Source organism: Bos javanicus, chromosome 25 (assembly GCF_032452875.1).
Source record: "Bos javanicus breed banteng chromosome 25, ARS-OSU_banteng_1.0, whole genome shotgun sequence".
Taxonomy (NCBI): domain Eukaryota; kingdom Metazoa; phylum Chordata; class Mammalia; order Artiodactyla; family Bovidae; genus Bos; species Bos javanicus.
In genome coordinates this window covers 19,749,816-19,766,978 of record NC_083892.1, presented here as the reverse complement: position 1 = coordinate 19,766,978, position 17,163 = coordinate 19,749,816, and the positions used below count along the sequence as shown (strand labels likewise).

Sequence of the window (17,163 nt, the reverse complement as noted above, 5' to 3'; positions counted from 1 at the left end):
CACAAAGTCATTTGGTCAATGCCCTGGTGCCAGACGTTGATGCCAGACTGTCAGGGCCTGCAGAAGCATTTTTATTTCTGTGTAGTAACTGGGGGAGTTTCTTGTGTAGATCTTGATAAAATGTGGATGCCAAGTTTATAAGACATTTTATTTTATTTTTTGGTAGTTAGGTAACTGAAGCCCTCAGGTGTAAGATGATGCAATTATCATTTACCCAGTCTCCCTTAAAGGCACGTATTTCCCCCTCAACTCTCATGAAAAAAAAAAATGTTGTTATTGTTGTTGCTTTCATTTGGAAAAATCAGAGAAGATGCTTACCAGTGGTTTTCCAGAAATGTACTGTCTTGACCGTGGAAGACATCACTAATTTGTGTGGCCATTGTAAAAACATCCAGTGCTTATTTTCCTAGAGAGCAAAATAATACCAGAAAGGGATGAGTGCAACACGTAGACAATGGCCTTGGAGGGCATCTATATGCAGCTCAACTCTTCTTTAATTCATTCATTCAGTAAGCCCTCATTGAACGCCTACTTGATGTTGTGGATATAATGGTGAACAAGGTGACAAAAGGTTTCTCAACTTCAGAGTTTCTGACGTTTTGGACGATTCTTTGTCATGGGGTCGTCCTGTGCACTGCCCCTTGGGTTGTAACAACAGCAACTGCTGCTGCTAAGTCGCTTCAGTCGTGTCTGACTCTTAGCGACCCCATGGACTGCAGCCTACCAGGTTCCTCTGTCCATGGGATTTTACAGGCAAGAGTACTGGAGTAGGGTGCCACTGCCTTCTCCAAATACTGTCTCTAAGCATGGCCTAATGTCTCCAGGGAGCATAGTCGTCCCCAGCTGACAATCATGGAGCTAGACATTGTCCTTGTCCTGCCAAAAGGAGAGACTGATGTTAAAAATTAAATATAGTAGGGGCTTCCCTTGTGGCTCAATGGTAAAGAATCTGCCTGCCAATGCAGAAGACACAGGTTCAACCCCTGGTCCAGGAAATTCCCACATGCCATGGAACAACTAAGCCCTCACACCACAACTACTGAGCCTGCGCTTTAGCGCCCAGGAGCCACAACTACTGAGCTCTCGAGCCCGAGAGCCTGTGCTCCAAACAAGAGAAGCCACTGCACGGCAACTAGAGAGTAGGCCCCGCTCGCCCAAACTAGAGAAAGCCTGTGCAGCAGTGAAGACCCAGGGCAGCCAAAATAAATAAATGAATTTAAAAAATTAAATATAGTAATAACAAATTGTGGAACGTGTTGTGAAGGAAGGATAGAGAGTAATCAGGAATCTCCTTTGCGTAGGTAAGGTGGTCAGTGAAGGTGTCTTTTGAGCTTAGACCTTTTTGTTGTTGTTAATTTTTGGCCCATGGCATGTGGGCCCTTAGCTCACCAACCAGGGATCTAACTCCCTGAACTGGAAGGTGGAGTCAACCACTGGACCACCAGGGGAGGCTTGAGCTTAGGCTTTCTTGAAGGATGAAAAGGAGGTGGCCGTGGTGAAGTCTGGCAGAGAGGACAGCAAGTGAACTAGGCAGAGAAGACAACAAGTGCCCATAACGATTTAGAGGATGAGGGAGTGGAGAGGGAAAACATTAAGATGAGGCCGAGTTTTTCCTCTGACAACTGCCACTCAGAGGGTGGGTCCCTGCAGCTACTGCTCGAAGCTTATGGGGGTCAGTAGACGTGGGCCTGACAGATCAATCAGATCCTCCCTCTGGGAGTTCAGCATGAAGAGCTGTGAGGCCACCATGTACATTGAGAAGCAGGGAAAGACCATCTTCAGAGCCAAGTTGAGGGCAGGGCCATTCCCAGCCTTGGTTTCCCTGGGGCCTTTCTCTCCTGGCTTCTTCCTCTCTCTGCTCCTTCCTAGTCTCTTCTGCAGGCTCACCTCTACCTGAGCATTTTAAGTTGGTGTTCCTCAAGGATGAATCATGCACACAGGTCTCCTCTCACTTTCTCCTCTTTTCCTGGGCAAACATCCTTGTCCTTGACTTCAACTGTCATCTGTGTATCAGTGACTCCCCATTGTACGTCAAAAGCCCAGACCTCTCACTTTGACTCCAGACCTTGTGTTCAATTACATTGAATATTTCCATGTGGAGCAACTTAAACTCAGCGTGTCCAAGACTGAATTCAAATTTTCTACACACTAGCCTCTGGTCTTTGTTCCCTAACTTAGAGAAAAGAACCACCATCCATCTACTTATATGAGTCAGAAATGAATTATTCTTGATAACCTCATTCCGCATATCTTCTCTATCATCTAATCTTGCTTTTTTTTTCTTTTTTTGGCCATGCTGTGCCACATGTGGGATCTTACTTCTGCCACCAGAGATCGAACCTGTGCCCCCTGCAGTGGAAGCCAGAGTCCTAACCACCAGACTGTCAGGGAAGTCCCTAATCTTGTAAATTTTACCTCTCTCAAATCTCACCACTTCTGTCTCCACTGACATTTCTCACATCTAGGCCACTGTCACCTGTGCCATAGATGACTGCAGTAGATCCTAACTGGCCTCCCTATATCCCCTCAGTTCGCCCATCTAATCTCTTCTCACTGAAGTCAGAGTGATTTTTTAAAAACAGAAATCCAGGGCAGTCTCTGGTGAACTCGCAGTTAGGATACCGTGCACTCACTGCCACGTCTGGGTTCAATCCCTGGTCAGGGAACTAACATCCCACAAGGCATAAGTTGCTGCCAAAAAACCCCACAGACCCAACGTCACACCCCCTCTTCTGCCTCTTGATTAAAACTGTTTAAAGTCTTCCCTTTATTTCTAGAATAAAGATTAAGATCATAACGATGGCATTTGAGGCTCACAGGCTCTGGCCACTGTCCACCGACCTCTCCAGCTTTCCTGCTCCACCACCCTTCACCATGTCTGTGTTCCACAGCTCCCCTTCCCCTTCAGGCCCTGGCATGCTGCGCATTTCCTTTAGTCACAGGACTTTTTCATGGGCTGGCTTTGCTCTGAACATTCTCTTCCCCTCCTTGCCCCCAGTCACTCATCCTTGACTCTTCTGCTCACACTTCACTTCTTCTGCAAAGTCTTCCCCACCATCCCACTCTATTCCAGGTTTCTTGTGTTATGTAAACTATCACAGAACTTGCTCCTTTCTTTGAAAGTACTTAATTTAGAATAATACATTCATTAGTGTGATTTTTTAAAGTTGGCATCTTTCTCCTGTGTGACTATAAATCACATGAGAGCAGGGACTCAGTTCAGTTCAGTCACTCAGTCGTGTCTGACTCTGCGACCCCATGAACCGCAGGACACCAGGCCTCCCCGTCCATCACCAACTCCCGGAGTTCACTCAAACTCATGTCCATTGAGTCAGTGATGCCATCCCGCCATCTCATCCTCTGTCGTCCCCTTCTCCTCTTGCCCCCAATCCCCCCCAGCATCAGAGTCTTTTCCAATGAGTCAGCTCTTCGCATGAGGTGGCCAAAGTACTGGAGTTTCAGCTTTAGCATCATTCCTTTCAAAGAACACCCAGGGCTGATCTCCTTTAGAATGGACAGGTTGGATCTTGACTGCTGCTGCTGCTGCTAAGTCGCTTCAGTCATGTCCGACGCTGTGCGACCCCATAGACGGCAGCCCACCAGGCTCCCCTGTCCCTGGGATTCTCCAGGCAAAAACACTGGAGTGGGTTGCCATTTACTTCTCCAGTGCATGAAAGTGAAAAGTGAAAGGGAAGTCGCTCAGTTGTGTCCGACTCTTAGCGACCCCATGGACTGCAGCCCACCAGCCTCCTCAGTCCATGGGATTTTCCAGGCAAGAGTACTGGAGTGGGGTGCCATTGCCTTCTCCGGGATCTCAACTGGTAGACAGTAAATATTTTGAGGAGGGGAGGTAAACCTTGGTTCTTGAAGAACTGACCTCACTTCCTGCTCTTGGGTTCCATTAGATACTTGTTCCTACTAATTCCTCCCTTTTTGCAGGAATTCCTTCTAATTCCTCCCTTTTTGCTTTCTGCATGCTAAGTTGCTTCAGCCGTTTCCGACTCTGACCCCTTGTCACCCCTTGTGACTCTTCGTGACAGGCTCCTCTGTCTGTGGGATACTCCAGGCAAGAATTAGGGAGTGGGTTGCACTCCACTTCCCAACCCAGGGATCAAACCCATATCACTAGTGCCGCCTGGCAACTTCATTTAGGTTTCTTGTTATTTGAAACCAAAAAAAAAAAAAAAAAAAAATTGCCTAAAACACAGCCAGTGGGAATCTCCAGATGGAATTGAAGCTTAACATTGGAGTGGGTGTTCTCATGAAAACATTAAATAGTTTAATGATGGTTCAGGGACTTTCCAGGTGGCTCAGTGGTAAAGGGGCTTCCCTGGTGGCTCAGACAGTAAAGCGTCTGTCTGCACTGTGGGACACCCGGATTCAATCCCTGGGTCGGGAAGATTCGCTGGAGAAGGAAATGGCAACCCACCCCAGTACTCTTGCCTGGAAAATTCCATGGACTGAGGAGCCTGGTAGGCTACAGTCCATGGGGTCACAAAGAGTTAGACACGAATAAGCACACACACAGCAACATAATGATGGTTCAGCAACTTCTTTTTCTCTTTTGGGTCTTTAGTCTCTTATCCAGAAGAGTTTTCTTTTCTGGGAAGCACCAAGATAATGTGGCAGTGTCTCAAAAAATAGCTGGCTCTACTTACAGTTAGCTGGGAAACTCTCGGTGGCCGAGACTGTTGGAATAGAAAGGCCTCGTGAACACTGGATGCCCCTCAGGCTCAGTTCCCTCTTTTCTAACAACCTAATGGACTCAGAGGCTTGCACAACTGGATTCCGGGGTGAATTGTGTTGGCTGATGGAGGAGTATTTGGGCTGCATAAAACTAACATAACAGTGTGGCGTGCTAAAAGGAGCACTGGACCTTTGGCTTCTCCATCTGCAGAATGGCGTGGGGATAATAGTAACTGTGCTGTCTACTTCAACTCCATCAAGAGGCTCCGATGAAACTGAGAATATATAAGAGCTTTGGAAAATACAAAGTACTATATGAATGAGGAATACCATTTTAAAACCCACCACATCTTCAAGCACTTCAGCATATGACTCAAGCACTCATTCATTCTGTGTACATCTATAGAGTGCCTCTTCAGAGCCAGAGAGACCCGAATGGGGAGGCAGAGCTGGACAGCCCTTGCCCTCAGGCCTTTGCTCAATGAAACCTTCTCAGAGACATCTTCTTTGATTGCTCCTCCTCAGACAGGACCTCCTCTGCCCTGTTTAGTTTTCTCTGTAGCACATTTCATCATCTGATATTCTATATATTTATTATGTCTCTGCCTCACTCTCCCCTACCCATCAGTCCACTAGAAGATCCTTGAGGGCATGGACTTAGTTAACATAACTAAGTTAGAACGGTTCTTTGTAATCATTCCCTAAAAAAACATTGGCCCCCAAACATTTGTTGAATAAATGCACTCAGGGCAGGTCTGGAGTTTAGACAAAGGTGGGCCACGTTACCTCGGGAGACTGGTCACAGGAGGGGAAGAGAACATGCAAACAGGTCCTCAGGAAACCGCACCTTGTCAAAGGGAGAGAGGTAGCCCTGATTAGCGGATAAAAGAGAATCTTCAGCTAAGTTCCTGATGTGCTAACATCTGGATCTAGGATTCTCCTAACTATCCAGGATAAAGCCACCCCCAGGGTTCGTATTTTTAACTGCCTAGTAACCTCTAGTCTTGTCCCGATCCGATCCATTTTACAATCTGCTGCCAGAATGATTTTCTGATATGCAGAACTGTCTGTATTATTACCTGTTTAGAACCCTGCCATGGCTCCTCAGTACCTAGACAAGCAAACCAGATCTTCTTCAAAGACTTTTCACTCCTTTTGCCTCTATTCTTTACTCACCTCTCTACCTCATCTTGCATCCTTTTGTGCACCCTGATAACCCCACTTATACACCTTGCTAATTCATCCTCTTCTTTGCTCAAGTTGGATCTACTTCTAGAAATGCCTTTGCAACAAAAAGTTGTTTGATAAGAAAACCCAAGAAGTTTTTCCTGAACCCCATTTGCTGCTCCCAACCCCTAAGGAGGAAATAATTTCCTCCTAGTCCTGCCCTCTGGCTGTCTCATACCAAATTGTCACAGTTCTTCTCCCTTTTTTACTGTTGTACCCCCAGCATCTAGCACAATGCCTGGCATGTAGACAGCAGGTGCTCAAGACCCAGGCTCCCTGAATCTTTCTCACTCAGTCCAGAGCTTAGTGTCTGGGCCTCCCCCACCCTCTCTCTTACCACCCTATCAATACTTGTGACTCTCAACCTCACCTGCATTTCTCTATTTCTCCAACTCTGGGAGAAGGGCCCTGGTCATCCCAGGACTCTGTTTTTCCTGGTTCCCACTTCTAGTTCCTCCAAGCAACAGTGAAGCTTGGTTTGTCGGGAAGTGTTAGCCGGTATCCAAGGTAACAGACTGCACCACTGCAGCTAGAGGCAGGGACAGGGAAAAAACGTTCCTCACCCTGGGGAAGAAATTACCACTTTGTTGCTTGTAACAACCTCTCCCTGGGCACTCTGCTTTTCTCCACCCCCACAAAAGCCAGGAACAGGATTTGGAACTCTTCTCTAGTTTTAGAACCTCTGGGTCATTGGAAAACTATGGTTTAGGCCAGCGGAGCCCTGGTGCCTGCTGCCTTCCTGTGCTAGGAACTGAAGACAGACAGCAGAGGACCTGTGACATGCGTGAAAGCTGATGACCTTCCTTCTCTTCTGCAGATTCCCTGGGGCCCTCCAAACACACTCCCTGGGAGAGGTCTGGCAGTCCCTCACCCCCACCAGCTCCAGCTCCACCCAAACCTGGCTAATGCAACAGCAGGCTCAGTGATCTCTTAGCATAAGAGGAGATCACCTACTACAGTGGTTCCCAAGCCCAGGTGCCCATCACAATCATCTAGGTTGTTTGCTAAGAAAACATACCTACATTCCCATCCGGCAGACTGATACAGAACTGTAGCAAAGTATGGGAACATGAATCTTTAACAGTGGTTCCAGGTGATTATGATGTAACCAGCTCTTAGCCCACAGTTGGGGACCTTTTCAGCTCCTTCTATGGAAGTCAAGAGAGATGAAGTGATGTACTCAATGTCAACTAACTAGCTTGTAGTAGCGAAGGGATCTGCACTTAGTTTTTCTTCTCCAGGTCATTCCTCAAATCACGATCTTCACTTACTGAGTCTTTAATTTGTAATTTAGAACATGTGCTACTTGTGGTAGTCACTATGTGATAGAGAACCCCTTCAGATGTTGACCCCAAGATACCTCTATAGGTCAGATCAGAAACAACAAAATTCTTCAAAACAGAGACAGCTCACTTATCACCTCTCACTCTGGGCAGACTAGTTATGGGTGAGAATAGCAGCTATAAATCATGGCATTTGGTCAACACTAACGAGGCACAAGTGGAGGAGCCTAGAAAGAGGAAAGGAAGTCAGAAGAGGGAAGTCACAAGATGCCAAGAGAAACCAGCCAAAGGCTACCCTGTGAGCAAGAGGTGAGGGTCCTTGGGCCCACCTGATTGGAAATCCTGGGTGGAAGGGGCTGGCTAGCTTTGATACACCATTTTTGGAGACACAAGGGCTCAAGATAGATGGTTTATTGCCCTCACAACATCCTTTGCTCCTGGATAACGGATTTTCAACATTTTACAAGAAGTAAAACCCAACATTGAAAAGTTCATTGTTACTACTTTTTTCTATTTGAGTTTACATGACTCATCTCACACGCTAGTAAAGTAATGCTCAAAATTCTCCAAGCCAGGCTTCAGCAATACGTGAACCGTGAACTTCCAGATGTTCAAGCTGGTTTTAGAAAAGGCAGAGGAACCAGAGATCAAATTGCCAACATCCGCTGGATCATGGAAAAAGCAAGAGTTCCAGAAAAAGATCTATTTCTGCTTTATTGACTATGCCAAAGTCTTTGACTGTGTGGATCACAATAAGCTGTGGAAAATTCTGAAAGAGATAGGAATATCAGACCACCTGACCTGCCTCTTGAGAAACCTACATGCAGGTCAGGAAGCAACAGTTAGAACTTGACATGGAACAACAGACTGGTTCCAAATAGGAAAAGGAGTACGTCAAAGCTGTATACTGTCACCCTGCTTATTTAACTTATATGCAGAGTACATCATGAGAAACGCTGGGCTGGAAGAAGCACAAGCTGGAATCAAGAGTGCCAGGAGAAATATCAATAACCTCAGATACGCAGATGACACCACCCTTATGGCAGAAGTTAGTTAGAAAGTTAAGTCGCTCAATCGTGTCCGACTCTTCAGGACCCCATGGACTGCAGCCCACCAGTCTCCTCCATCCATGGGATTTTCCAGGCAAGAGTACTGGAGTGGGGTGCCATTGCCTTCTCTGTTGTAAAAGCCTAAGTTACTTAAAAGATTAAAATGACATGCCAAAGCATGGGAAGTGATGGGTGTATTCAATGTCAAGAGGAAAGTGGGAAAGTATAAAGATTCTTTAAGAGACAAAAACCCAACTCAAACTGGCTTAAGGAAAAAAGGGAGTTTATTTACTCAGAAGACAGAAAAAATTGAGGAATAATTTTGGCCTTGGGCATGGCTTGATCCAAAGGCTAAAATTACGTTAACAGAAATTTGTTTCCATTTCTTTGTGATGGCTGTATTCTTAGGTAGGCTCTTTAGGAGTGTTTGGCAAACTTGGGACGTCAGCCCTCAGCTTTCCCCTCTACAGCCTTCAGCACCCTAAAGGAAGGAGAACAACCCTTTTCCAGGAGAGTCCCAGGCTTGGCTTGGTCACAGGACATACTCATTCCTGAACCAATCACTGTGACTCTGATTGGCCACATCTGGCTTCTGCATCTAGTCCTGGAGCCAGAGGGTGAAATTAGCCTCATGAAAAGATCTGATTTTGTTGTGGTTTAACCAAAGAAGGGGACACTAGGCAAACATGACTGAGGAAAGCCAAAGCAAGAGAGAACAGTCCCCAGAAAAAGAGGTCAAGAAATCAGATCTGAAATCAGAGGGAGGAGGGACCTGCACAGTGTTTGGGAGCCATAGTGGTGAGATGGCAAGACTTAAGGGGAAACGTGTCCTTGGTACATCCAGGAAGAAAGTCCAGAGGCATAGGGGCTCCTGCCTCACCAAAGGTCACCATGCCCCCACGTGTGGGGATTATTGCACCATTCGGCCTGGAGGAGCTGATGTTTGAGCAGCAACGAGTATAGGGGCTCACCACCAGAGGGGTCAGTCAAACCGCCGGAGGGGACTTTCTGAAGTTTCAGCCCTGGGTCTCTGCACAACTCTAGGGTGTCCCCAGTGGCCAATAGATTTCCTACCAACAAGGAAGAAGAGATCTAGTTGATTTTTTAAAGTGCTATAGGTAGGATAGGGGATGGCCTTTTTGGGAAAATTTCCCTAAGTGCTCAATTCTCAAAAGGGTTCCGATAAAACCATTGGATGACATGATGTAATTCACTAGTTAAGGAAGTAAGCATTATAAAATACCAATTAGCAATGATTGCAGAAAGCTTGACAATGAGCAGTGAATAGTGGCAGATTAAAGACAGTAACTTATGTAATTTTTTATTTCAATATGTAATGTTTATAAGTAGAGACTACCTTTTATGGTTGTTTGCATTCCACATCCAGAAGAAGCAAACCATAGATTTAGCTGCTCATGTCTGAGCCAAGGAATCATGCATCTGGGACAAGCTATTTTTATTTTCTTTAGACTAGCCAAATTAGCAATGTGGGACAGCAGCAGTTCTAGATTTGAAGTCAGGGAACCTAGGTTTGAAACCCCAATTCACTAATGAAACTTTGGGTAAATGGTTCACCATTCTGATTCTCAGTGTTTTCTAATTTATAAAATACTGTCTCCCACCTCATAGGAGTATTAATCGACATATGGAAAAACACAACATGGATTTAATGTTAGTTTCTTTCTCTAAACTCTTACGAATGCCACTATTTTTTTAACCAGTTTTTTTTTTTTTAAATATGAATTGCGTTAATAGAGTAATTGATGTGCTTCAGTTAGAATGTCAGATTATCATATTTGGCAAGATATTTGGGGAGTTTCTGTTATCTAAGGATTAAGTTCACAGCTGCATTATTTGTAATAGCAAAGACTTGGAGACAAATGTACAACAGGAAAGGAGAAATATATCTATATTATACAGTGTGTAAGAGATGTATCTATCTATACAGTCATTAAAAATGAGGACGATCTATATTTACTGACACAGAAAGATAGTCATCATAAATTAAGTTAAAAAAGAAAGCAGTGCTACTCATGTATAATGTGATCTTGCTTTTGTTAAAACAGTTGAACAGGATACATCCACATAAATATACGCAAATACCACACACACACACACACACACACACTCTGTAAAGAAAGCAGTCTCTGAAAGAATACCTAGTAAAGTGTCAACAGTGGTACTCTCTGGAAGGTGGAATGTCAGGAAGGAACTTTAATTTCCTATATTCATTTAAAAATTACAGACGTGTTACTGTTAAAAGAAAAAATATTTTGTCCCAATTTAGGGTCATGGTTAACTTTCTTCTTCACAGCAGCACTGAGGGCAAGAAAAAGTTGCCAGTGGCCCTGAAAGCAGAAATGAGCTAAAGTGTCTGAGTGGTGTGTGTGTGTCGGGGGGCACTGCAACACCCAAGTCCATTTTGCACTAACTACATTAGCAAAATACGTAGAAGATGAGGTAGTTAAAAACTTTCTTAGATATGTGGATTACTTTTTCCCCTCTAACACGACTTATCAAGGATAGTGGGAGAGGTTTTCTTTGGTGGTTCTTCAACTACATTTGCATTTTGCCACAGAAAACAAAGCAATGTGAAAGAAAAAGGTTTTAAGTTTTTTTATTTAAGAAAATACTTGAACTGTCTTACACAACTAAATTGAGTATTTAAACAACATGAAGAGTGCCAGCGTCAGGACATAAGCATTAATTTTACTGGCTTGCCTCAACAGATAATAAATATTGATTTAATGGTGACCAAACACATTGGCAATAGCAACTAAAGTGCCATACGATGGTCAGTTGGGGATAATCTCCTCTAAAATGAGAACAAATCCTTGAGTCCATTCCTTTTAGCAGAAACAATTAAAACCATCTTGGTAGAACCAGGTCTCGGCAAAACACACCGCATGTATGGAAGGCTTCAAGAGAATGAAGAACCCACAAGCTTGAAGAAGCCTCCAGAGTTCTCTTCAGGATCAACAAGGTGCTTGTTATCATCGTGGTCCTCTGTATGAGTATCAATATTAGAGCACTGTGAATGTAGTAGTAAAGGGTGTTGAGTCCAGAGAAATCCTAGGGGGGTCAGCAAGACTGGCACGTTACACAGTCCAATACTTACCAATAAAATAACCACCCTCACCCATAAAGGCTGCTGATCTATGCATGTCTCTGCTTTCAGGAAAAAGTTCACTGAAACAATCCTGGAAGATAGGTGAGTGGGCCTTTCACATGTCCAGGAAATAGTTTCATAGTTTTCCTTTATAACCTAGCCCCAAGTTTAATCATGGTAATTCATGTAAAGCACTGTGTCAGGTCTCTGGACTATGAGAAAGCCACATTCCTTGAATTCAGAAGTTTGATCAAATTATAGAGAAGTGTTTAATAACAGCAGCAACTACCACTTGAAGGTTTACTACGTACCAGGAACTTTCCGTGCTTTACCTCATTTAAACCAACAATACCCTATGAGGTAGGTACTATCAGACCCGGGCTACAGATAAGAAAACCAAACTGCACAGAGATTAAGTGATTTATTACGTGATTTATTGTGGAACTGAGACTTGAATCCAGGCAGTCTGGATTAGTTAGTTCTGTTACAGAGGTACAAGCAAAAGAGAAACACAGCACAAAGAATTAGATTATTTAAAATACGAGAGGGATTAAAGAAACTGCAAGGGGGAGGTCATACAGGCACAGCGAAGACAGAGAGCAAGGTGTAGTCAAAGAAAGAAGATGGTTTGTCAGTAAAAAGTGAAAAGAGAATGATGGGAAATCAAACTGAAGAGATAGCCTGAAGTCAGGTCATTAAGGGTTTTCAATATTATGCTAAAGAAGCTTGGCTTTCATTCTGTAACTGTGGGCATAACAGGAACTCAAGTGAAGAAATGAAAAGTGTTCTGTGTTAAGATTATTTTGGCAGAAATGATTTGGGCCAACTGACTTAGATGGAGATTAGTTGAAGAAACACTAATTCAAGTGGCTATAGAATTTGAAGAACTGTCCTAGGTCAACAACTGCCCAAGGCCTATTTGTCAAACACATTCTTTTCTACAGTATTGAGTGTCCCGCTGAGACCTAGTTATGTGACTTTGGGAAAGTTAAGAAGCCTTTGAATCCTTGATTACTTCATCTGGAAAATGGAAACACTGAACATGCTTTTAGATTTCATCCAGCTCTGAAAATTTCAGTCTCCTGAAGAATTTCATCTTGAGATTTAATCTTGGGTGGTCTTAGTCTTTAGAACTGGGGCTTATTTGTAGAAACCTTCAATGTGCTTGAAAATATCCCAGTGTTTTTTTTTCTTGCTGGGAAAAGAACCAAAATTCTAAAAAATAATACATTATGCTTTCTATCTTTAATACAACTTATAAATAACTACTTTTATTTTGTTGCTGGGTAACTGTGACCCAGAAGAGTTGACTTTGCATAAAAGGAACCCACAGTCCTCTAGTCTTGGTGTTTTTCCTATAATCTTCTCATACAGTGGTTAGAAGAGAGTTGATGGAAGACTAACTCAAAGTATTTTTTAACTCATATTATTGTTCTTAAAAGACAGTGTGTTGCCTTTTCCTACAAAGAGAAGAAAAAGGCGTTTTTTTCCCCTCTCTTAGAAGTTCAGTATTTAGTCAACCACTGCAATTTCCAGTTGACCTATTCATTGATATTTATAGAAAATAACCCTTCAAATACCTCAAATCTGTGTTATAAATTGGGGTAAGATCTGAATGGTGCAAAAGTAGGGTGACCAATTAATTTCTTTTTGCCTGGAACTTTCTCAGTTACAGCACTGAACATCTCATGTCCCAGAAAAGCCCTGTCTCAAACAAACCAGGATGGTTGGTCATCCTAAGATGATGCTGTTAAGGTCCAGAAGCCAAGAACATCCAAATCCTACCTTGTCTTAAACTCCCAATTCCCCATGAGGCTCCTGCAGAAGCCATACAGATAAACAGCAGTGAAGGGTAAACCTAGTGTTTTATTTGATTACTAGTTATTATTAGGCTGCTGCTGCTGCTAAGTCGCTTCAGTTGTGTCCAACTCTGTGTGACCCCATAGACAGCAGCCCACCAGGCTCCCCTGTCCCTGGGATTCTCCAGGCAAGAACACTGGAGTGGGTTGCCATTTCCTTCTCCGATGCATGAAAGTGAAAAGTGAAAGTGAAGTCGCTCAGTCGTATCCGACTCTTCGAGACCCCACGGACTGCAGCCTACCAGGCTCCTCCGTCCATGGGATTTTCCAGGCAAGAGTGCTGGAGTGGGGTGCCATTGCCTTCTCCGATTATTAGGCGAGGCTACTCCCAATACTCCTAAACAGAGTTACAGTAAAGCTGGGATGGAGCATGTGAATGAGTCTGGAAACCAAAGGGCTCTACATTGCTCCTTCAAGCCCTATTTTAAAATCTTACAAGCTAAGAGTCTTTGGCCTGAAATAAAGTAGAAACAGAAGACTGAAGCAAAGATGAAAGGCTTTAGGTCAATGTACAAGGAAAAAAGAAAAGATGAGAGCGCCTTGGCTCAGTACCTCTCTTCAAGTCCATGGAAATATGATATAGAAGAGACTGCAACATGTATGGTCTTTTATTGCTGAGTGCCTCTTCTTATTGGTAAACACACACTAACCCATGTTGTAGAATATTAATAGCATATCTTCCCTAGGGGGTAGGTAGGAGAGTGGGAGAGGGGAGACCTTTCCCTGGCACAATGCTAACAACAAAATCAAACCAAGAGGCATCGAAGTGTCACTGTGTGAGTATGTGAAACCTCTATAAGAAATTTATTTCTAAAATAAAGTTTTAAATTAAAATCTTGTTTCAAAGTAATAGAAGCCTTTTTAGTTTCTTTAGTAGACAATTTATTTTGATAAACTTGCTCAATAACAAAAATACAAGTGAAGAAAAATTATGTTCATTTTATACAGTTTGTATTAACAATTTGTTTTTAAACTATTAATTGAAAAATGCTATAACCAATTAGAAAACAATCCTTAATAAAGTTTGGGGTAATATACAGGCCTTGATCATAAACTTTAAAATCTCTTGAGGTGATATAACTAATAAGTCCTGTGTAGGGAATCCAACCTACACAGGCCACTTTTTTCCTTCATATGCTTTTATCCTTCAAAAATTAGTTCTGAAAGACAGCTTACTATTTTGAATTGTGAATGTAAATTTAATATTTTAAAAGAAGATCAAAGTGGGTTGATAAAACAGCTACTATAATCAGAGTAACTTGTGGCTAGTAGTCTTTTAATAAAGACAAAATAAATGCAACATGTTCTTCCCATGAAGACCACGATGCAAAATCATAGCTAAGAGTAGTATATTCAAAGTTAGTTTCCAATACATTTTCAGGGTCTTTCCTCAAAATCAATAGATTGTATGTCACCAGGACTGTTCACTATTTTACTTAAGAGATTAAGTGAATTCACAGAACATCAAAAGGGATATCAAAGATTTAGGCAAAAGAGTAAAAATCAATGAAGTATTTTGGTCATCTAGAACATTAAAAAGAAAAAAAAAGGAGCCATCCTTCAAAAGCAAAACAAATGAAACAGAAAATAGGTTTATAAGAAATAGAAGAGTCAGAAAAATTACATACACACGTTAACAACATAGAACATGGATTACCTTTGGAAAGAATCATACTGACATATTTGCTTTTAATGAATTGAAGATTTTTCATGTTTACAGATGTTTAGGCATGTTCAATAGGAGCTTCCAAAAATTTCAAACTAATTAAGTCTTGTGCAAATAAAACCTATAAATATTTTTCAGCAGATTTTACAGTGATGTTCTTAGGTATGAGAAGAATGCACACACTCTAAAAACAATGTAACAGACAAAAGTTTGACAAATGATTGCACCATTAAACAGTGTTTTATATACAGTTTACAAGATATGATTTCCTGCTATAAATTAATACTGTACTCTATAGTACTTATTATAGTGACCGTTTTAAAAGCAACTGCTGACAATTGTCTATCTTTTCACTTACAGGATTTATAGAATTTTATATGAATGAGTCCATTTCAATGTTTGGTCTGGAAGAGTACAAAGATGTGACTTCACATACTACTTGATGGGATGGTTTTCATCCTGGGTTACAGTGCGGACTGGTTAGAGGGAGTTTCCCCCATCAGTCCTTTGTGCACTGGACCTCCAAGACAGTGATGAAATTAAAGACAAGTTTATGGTTTGTGTAATAGATACAAATAAAACCTTCAATTCTGCACTCTTATATGCAATACCACTGTAAGTGAAAGAAGTAAACAGTGGGGAAATTCTTAGCAGCTGAGAAACTTTCTCTCCCCATGCTCTTGATCCAGTTAGAAATACTTTGAGAAACTATTTACAATAAAATTCATCTTTTGGAAGAGAAAAGCTCTTGGTCATTATCATAAATTAATTTGAACCATACTTTGCTAAAAACACTTTACTTCAGTGGTATAATGGCGACAACCAAAGCTTTCCTTCAAAGTGATCCACTTGACTGAGGTCCAATCAGGTCACAATGAGAACTGCAATCCCTCCACAGCACATGTCCAGTGGTATTCTTAGAATGGACTAGACACCATAATACTTGGGGAAAATTAGTCTTCCTCAGGCATTTCCTAGAGATTTCTTTGACCCTGGGAAGGAAATGTGTGACATTCCCCCAGTACACTCAAGGAACACACCACAGTGGTGGCCCACCTCTTACCCTGACTCCTGAGTGAGCTGAAACACTGGGGTTTTCATCTACAATCAAATACTGCTGAATTAACAGTAAGAAATATGAATGTCAAACAAGCCAGTGTGAAACACATCAGGCTCCTCCATTTCATACCTTGAATAACTGAGGAGGCAGCCCCATCTCTGAAGTAATCATTAAAAAACAAACAAACAACAAACAAAAAAAACCAGTGCATTCATTTCCATTTGTGTGAAACAAGGGACCTACACTCTACTGAGAGGGACACTTGGGTTGCCGTTGCCATGAAAGACTCTCCTGCCCCACATTTCAAACAGGAGATTATCTATCGTGTTTATCTAGAAAAACAACTAGGCATGAAGGCATGGAAATGTGGAGAAGAGAAATACTGTATTTTAAAATGATCTGTGGGCTCAAAGGTTAGCTGCAATGTTGCTTTCAGGAAGAAATATAAAGCTGTGAGGTTAGTACAGCTCTTTAAACTAAATGCAAAAATGTTAGCTTTTAGCAAACAAGGCATAAAGCATTTAAAGAAAATATTGTATTGCTCATGTTTTTGGTAAAGGAGATTATTAATAATGCTTACAGACGAAAAGTATTAATTTTATGGCAGAGTGAAGTTAGTGTTATAAATAGCCAAAATATTGTAAATTGATCTTCCTAGTAGATTTTGAACTTATGTAAAGTTGTGTGCTTCAACATATACAATGCATTATTAATGTAACAGACCAAGCCAGTTGAAAAAGAGAACCTCTGTACAACAGACAACAGTTGCCAATAATTTAAATAGTGTCAGATTCCCCAAATTATAAGATTTGACATGATCTTACCTTCTACTATCATGTACAAATAAATTAACCCTACAAAGAATTTTAGCTTAACTTAAAATTGCACCTAGAAAGGTATGGGATTATTTGTACCTATTACAAAAACCAGTTAAAATCAAGGGCTGCTACAAAGAATGAGGTAAACTGAAGACTCTCTCCACTATGCAGCCTTCAGATAAATGGCTTTTTTTTCTATTGGGTTCTAGGTTTGCACACCACAGTGTTTTGCTAGCAAAGCATTCAGAGTTCTCTTCCAGGAACAGTTTGCATGTGTGTGTATATAAATTTACACACACACATACACACACACACATATATACACACTGTATACTGCATCAGCAAAATATATATATTATATATATATTTATATAAATATAAGGAACATTTCCCCCACCCACCCACC

At 41.9% G+C, this 17,163-nt stretch overlaps 1 protein-coding gene across 5 annotated transcripts in view; it reads right to left on the bottom strand.

The window, feature by feature from the left end:
* The window catches only part of VWA3A (von Willebrand factor A domain containing 3A), a 57,151-nt gene extending 50,636 nt beyond the window's left edge, over window positions 1-6,515 (bottom strand). For 2 of the 5 annotated variants that reach the window (XM_061401375.1, XM_061401376.1), the window contains exons 1-3: window positions 6,284-6,501; window positions 5,473-5,533; window positions 319-406 (exon numbers count right to left, since the gene is read on the bottom strand). In XM_061401375.1, the coding sequence (XP_061257359.1) occupies window positions 319-380 (62 nt within the window). In that variant the 5' untranslated portion in view covers window positions 381-406; window positions 5,473-5,533; window positions 6,284-6,501. Of the gene's footprint in view, window positions 1-318; window positions 407-5,472; window positions 5,534-6,283 lie in introns of all 5 variants that reach the window. The other 3 variants (XM_061401374.1, XM_061401378.1, XM_061401377.1) reach the window with 2 other exon arrangements.
* Window positions 6,516-17,163: the final 10,648 nt, after the last annotated feature.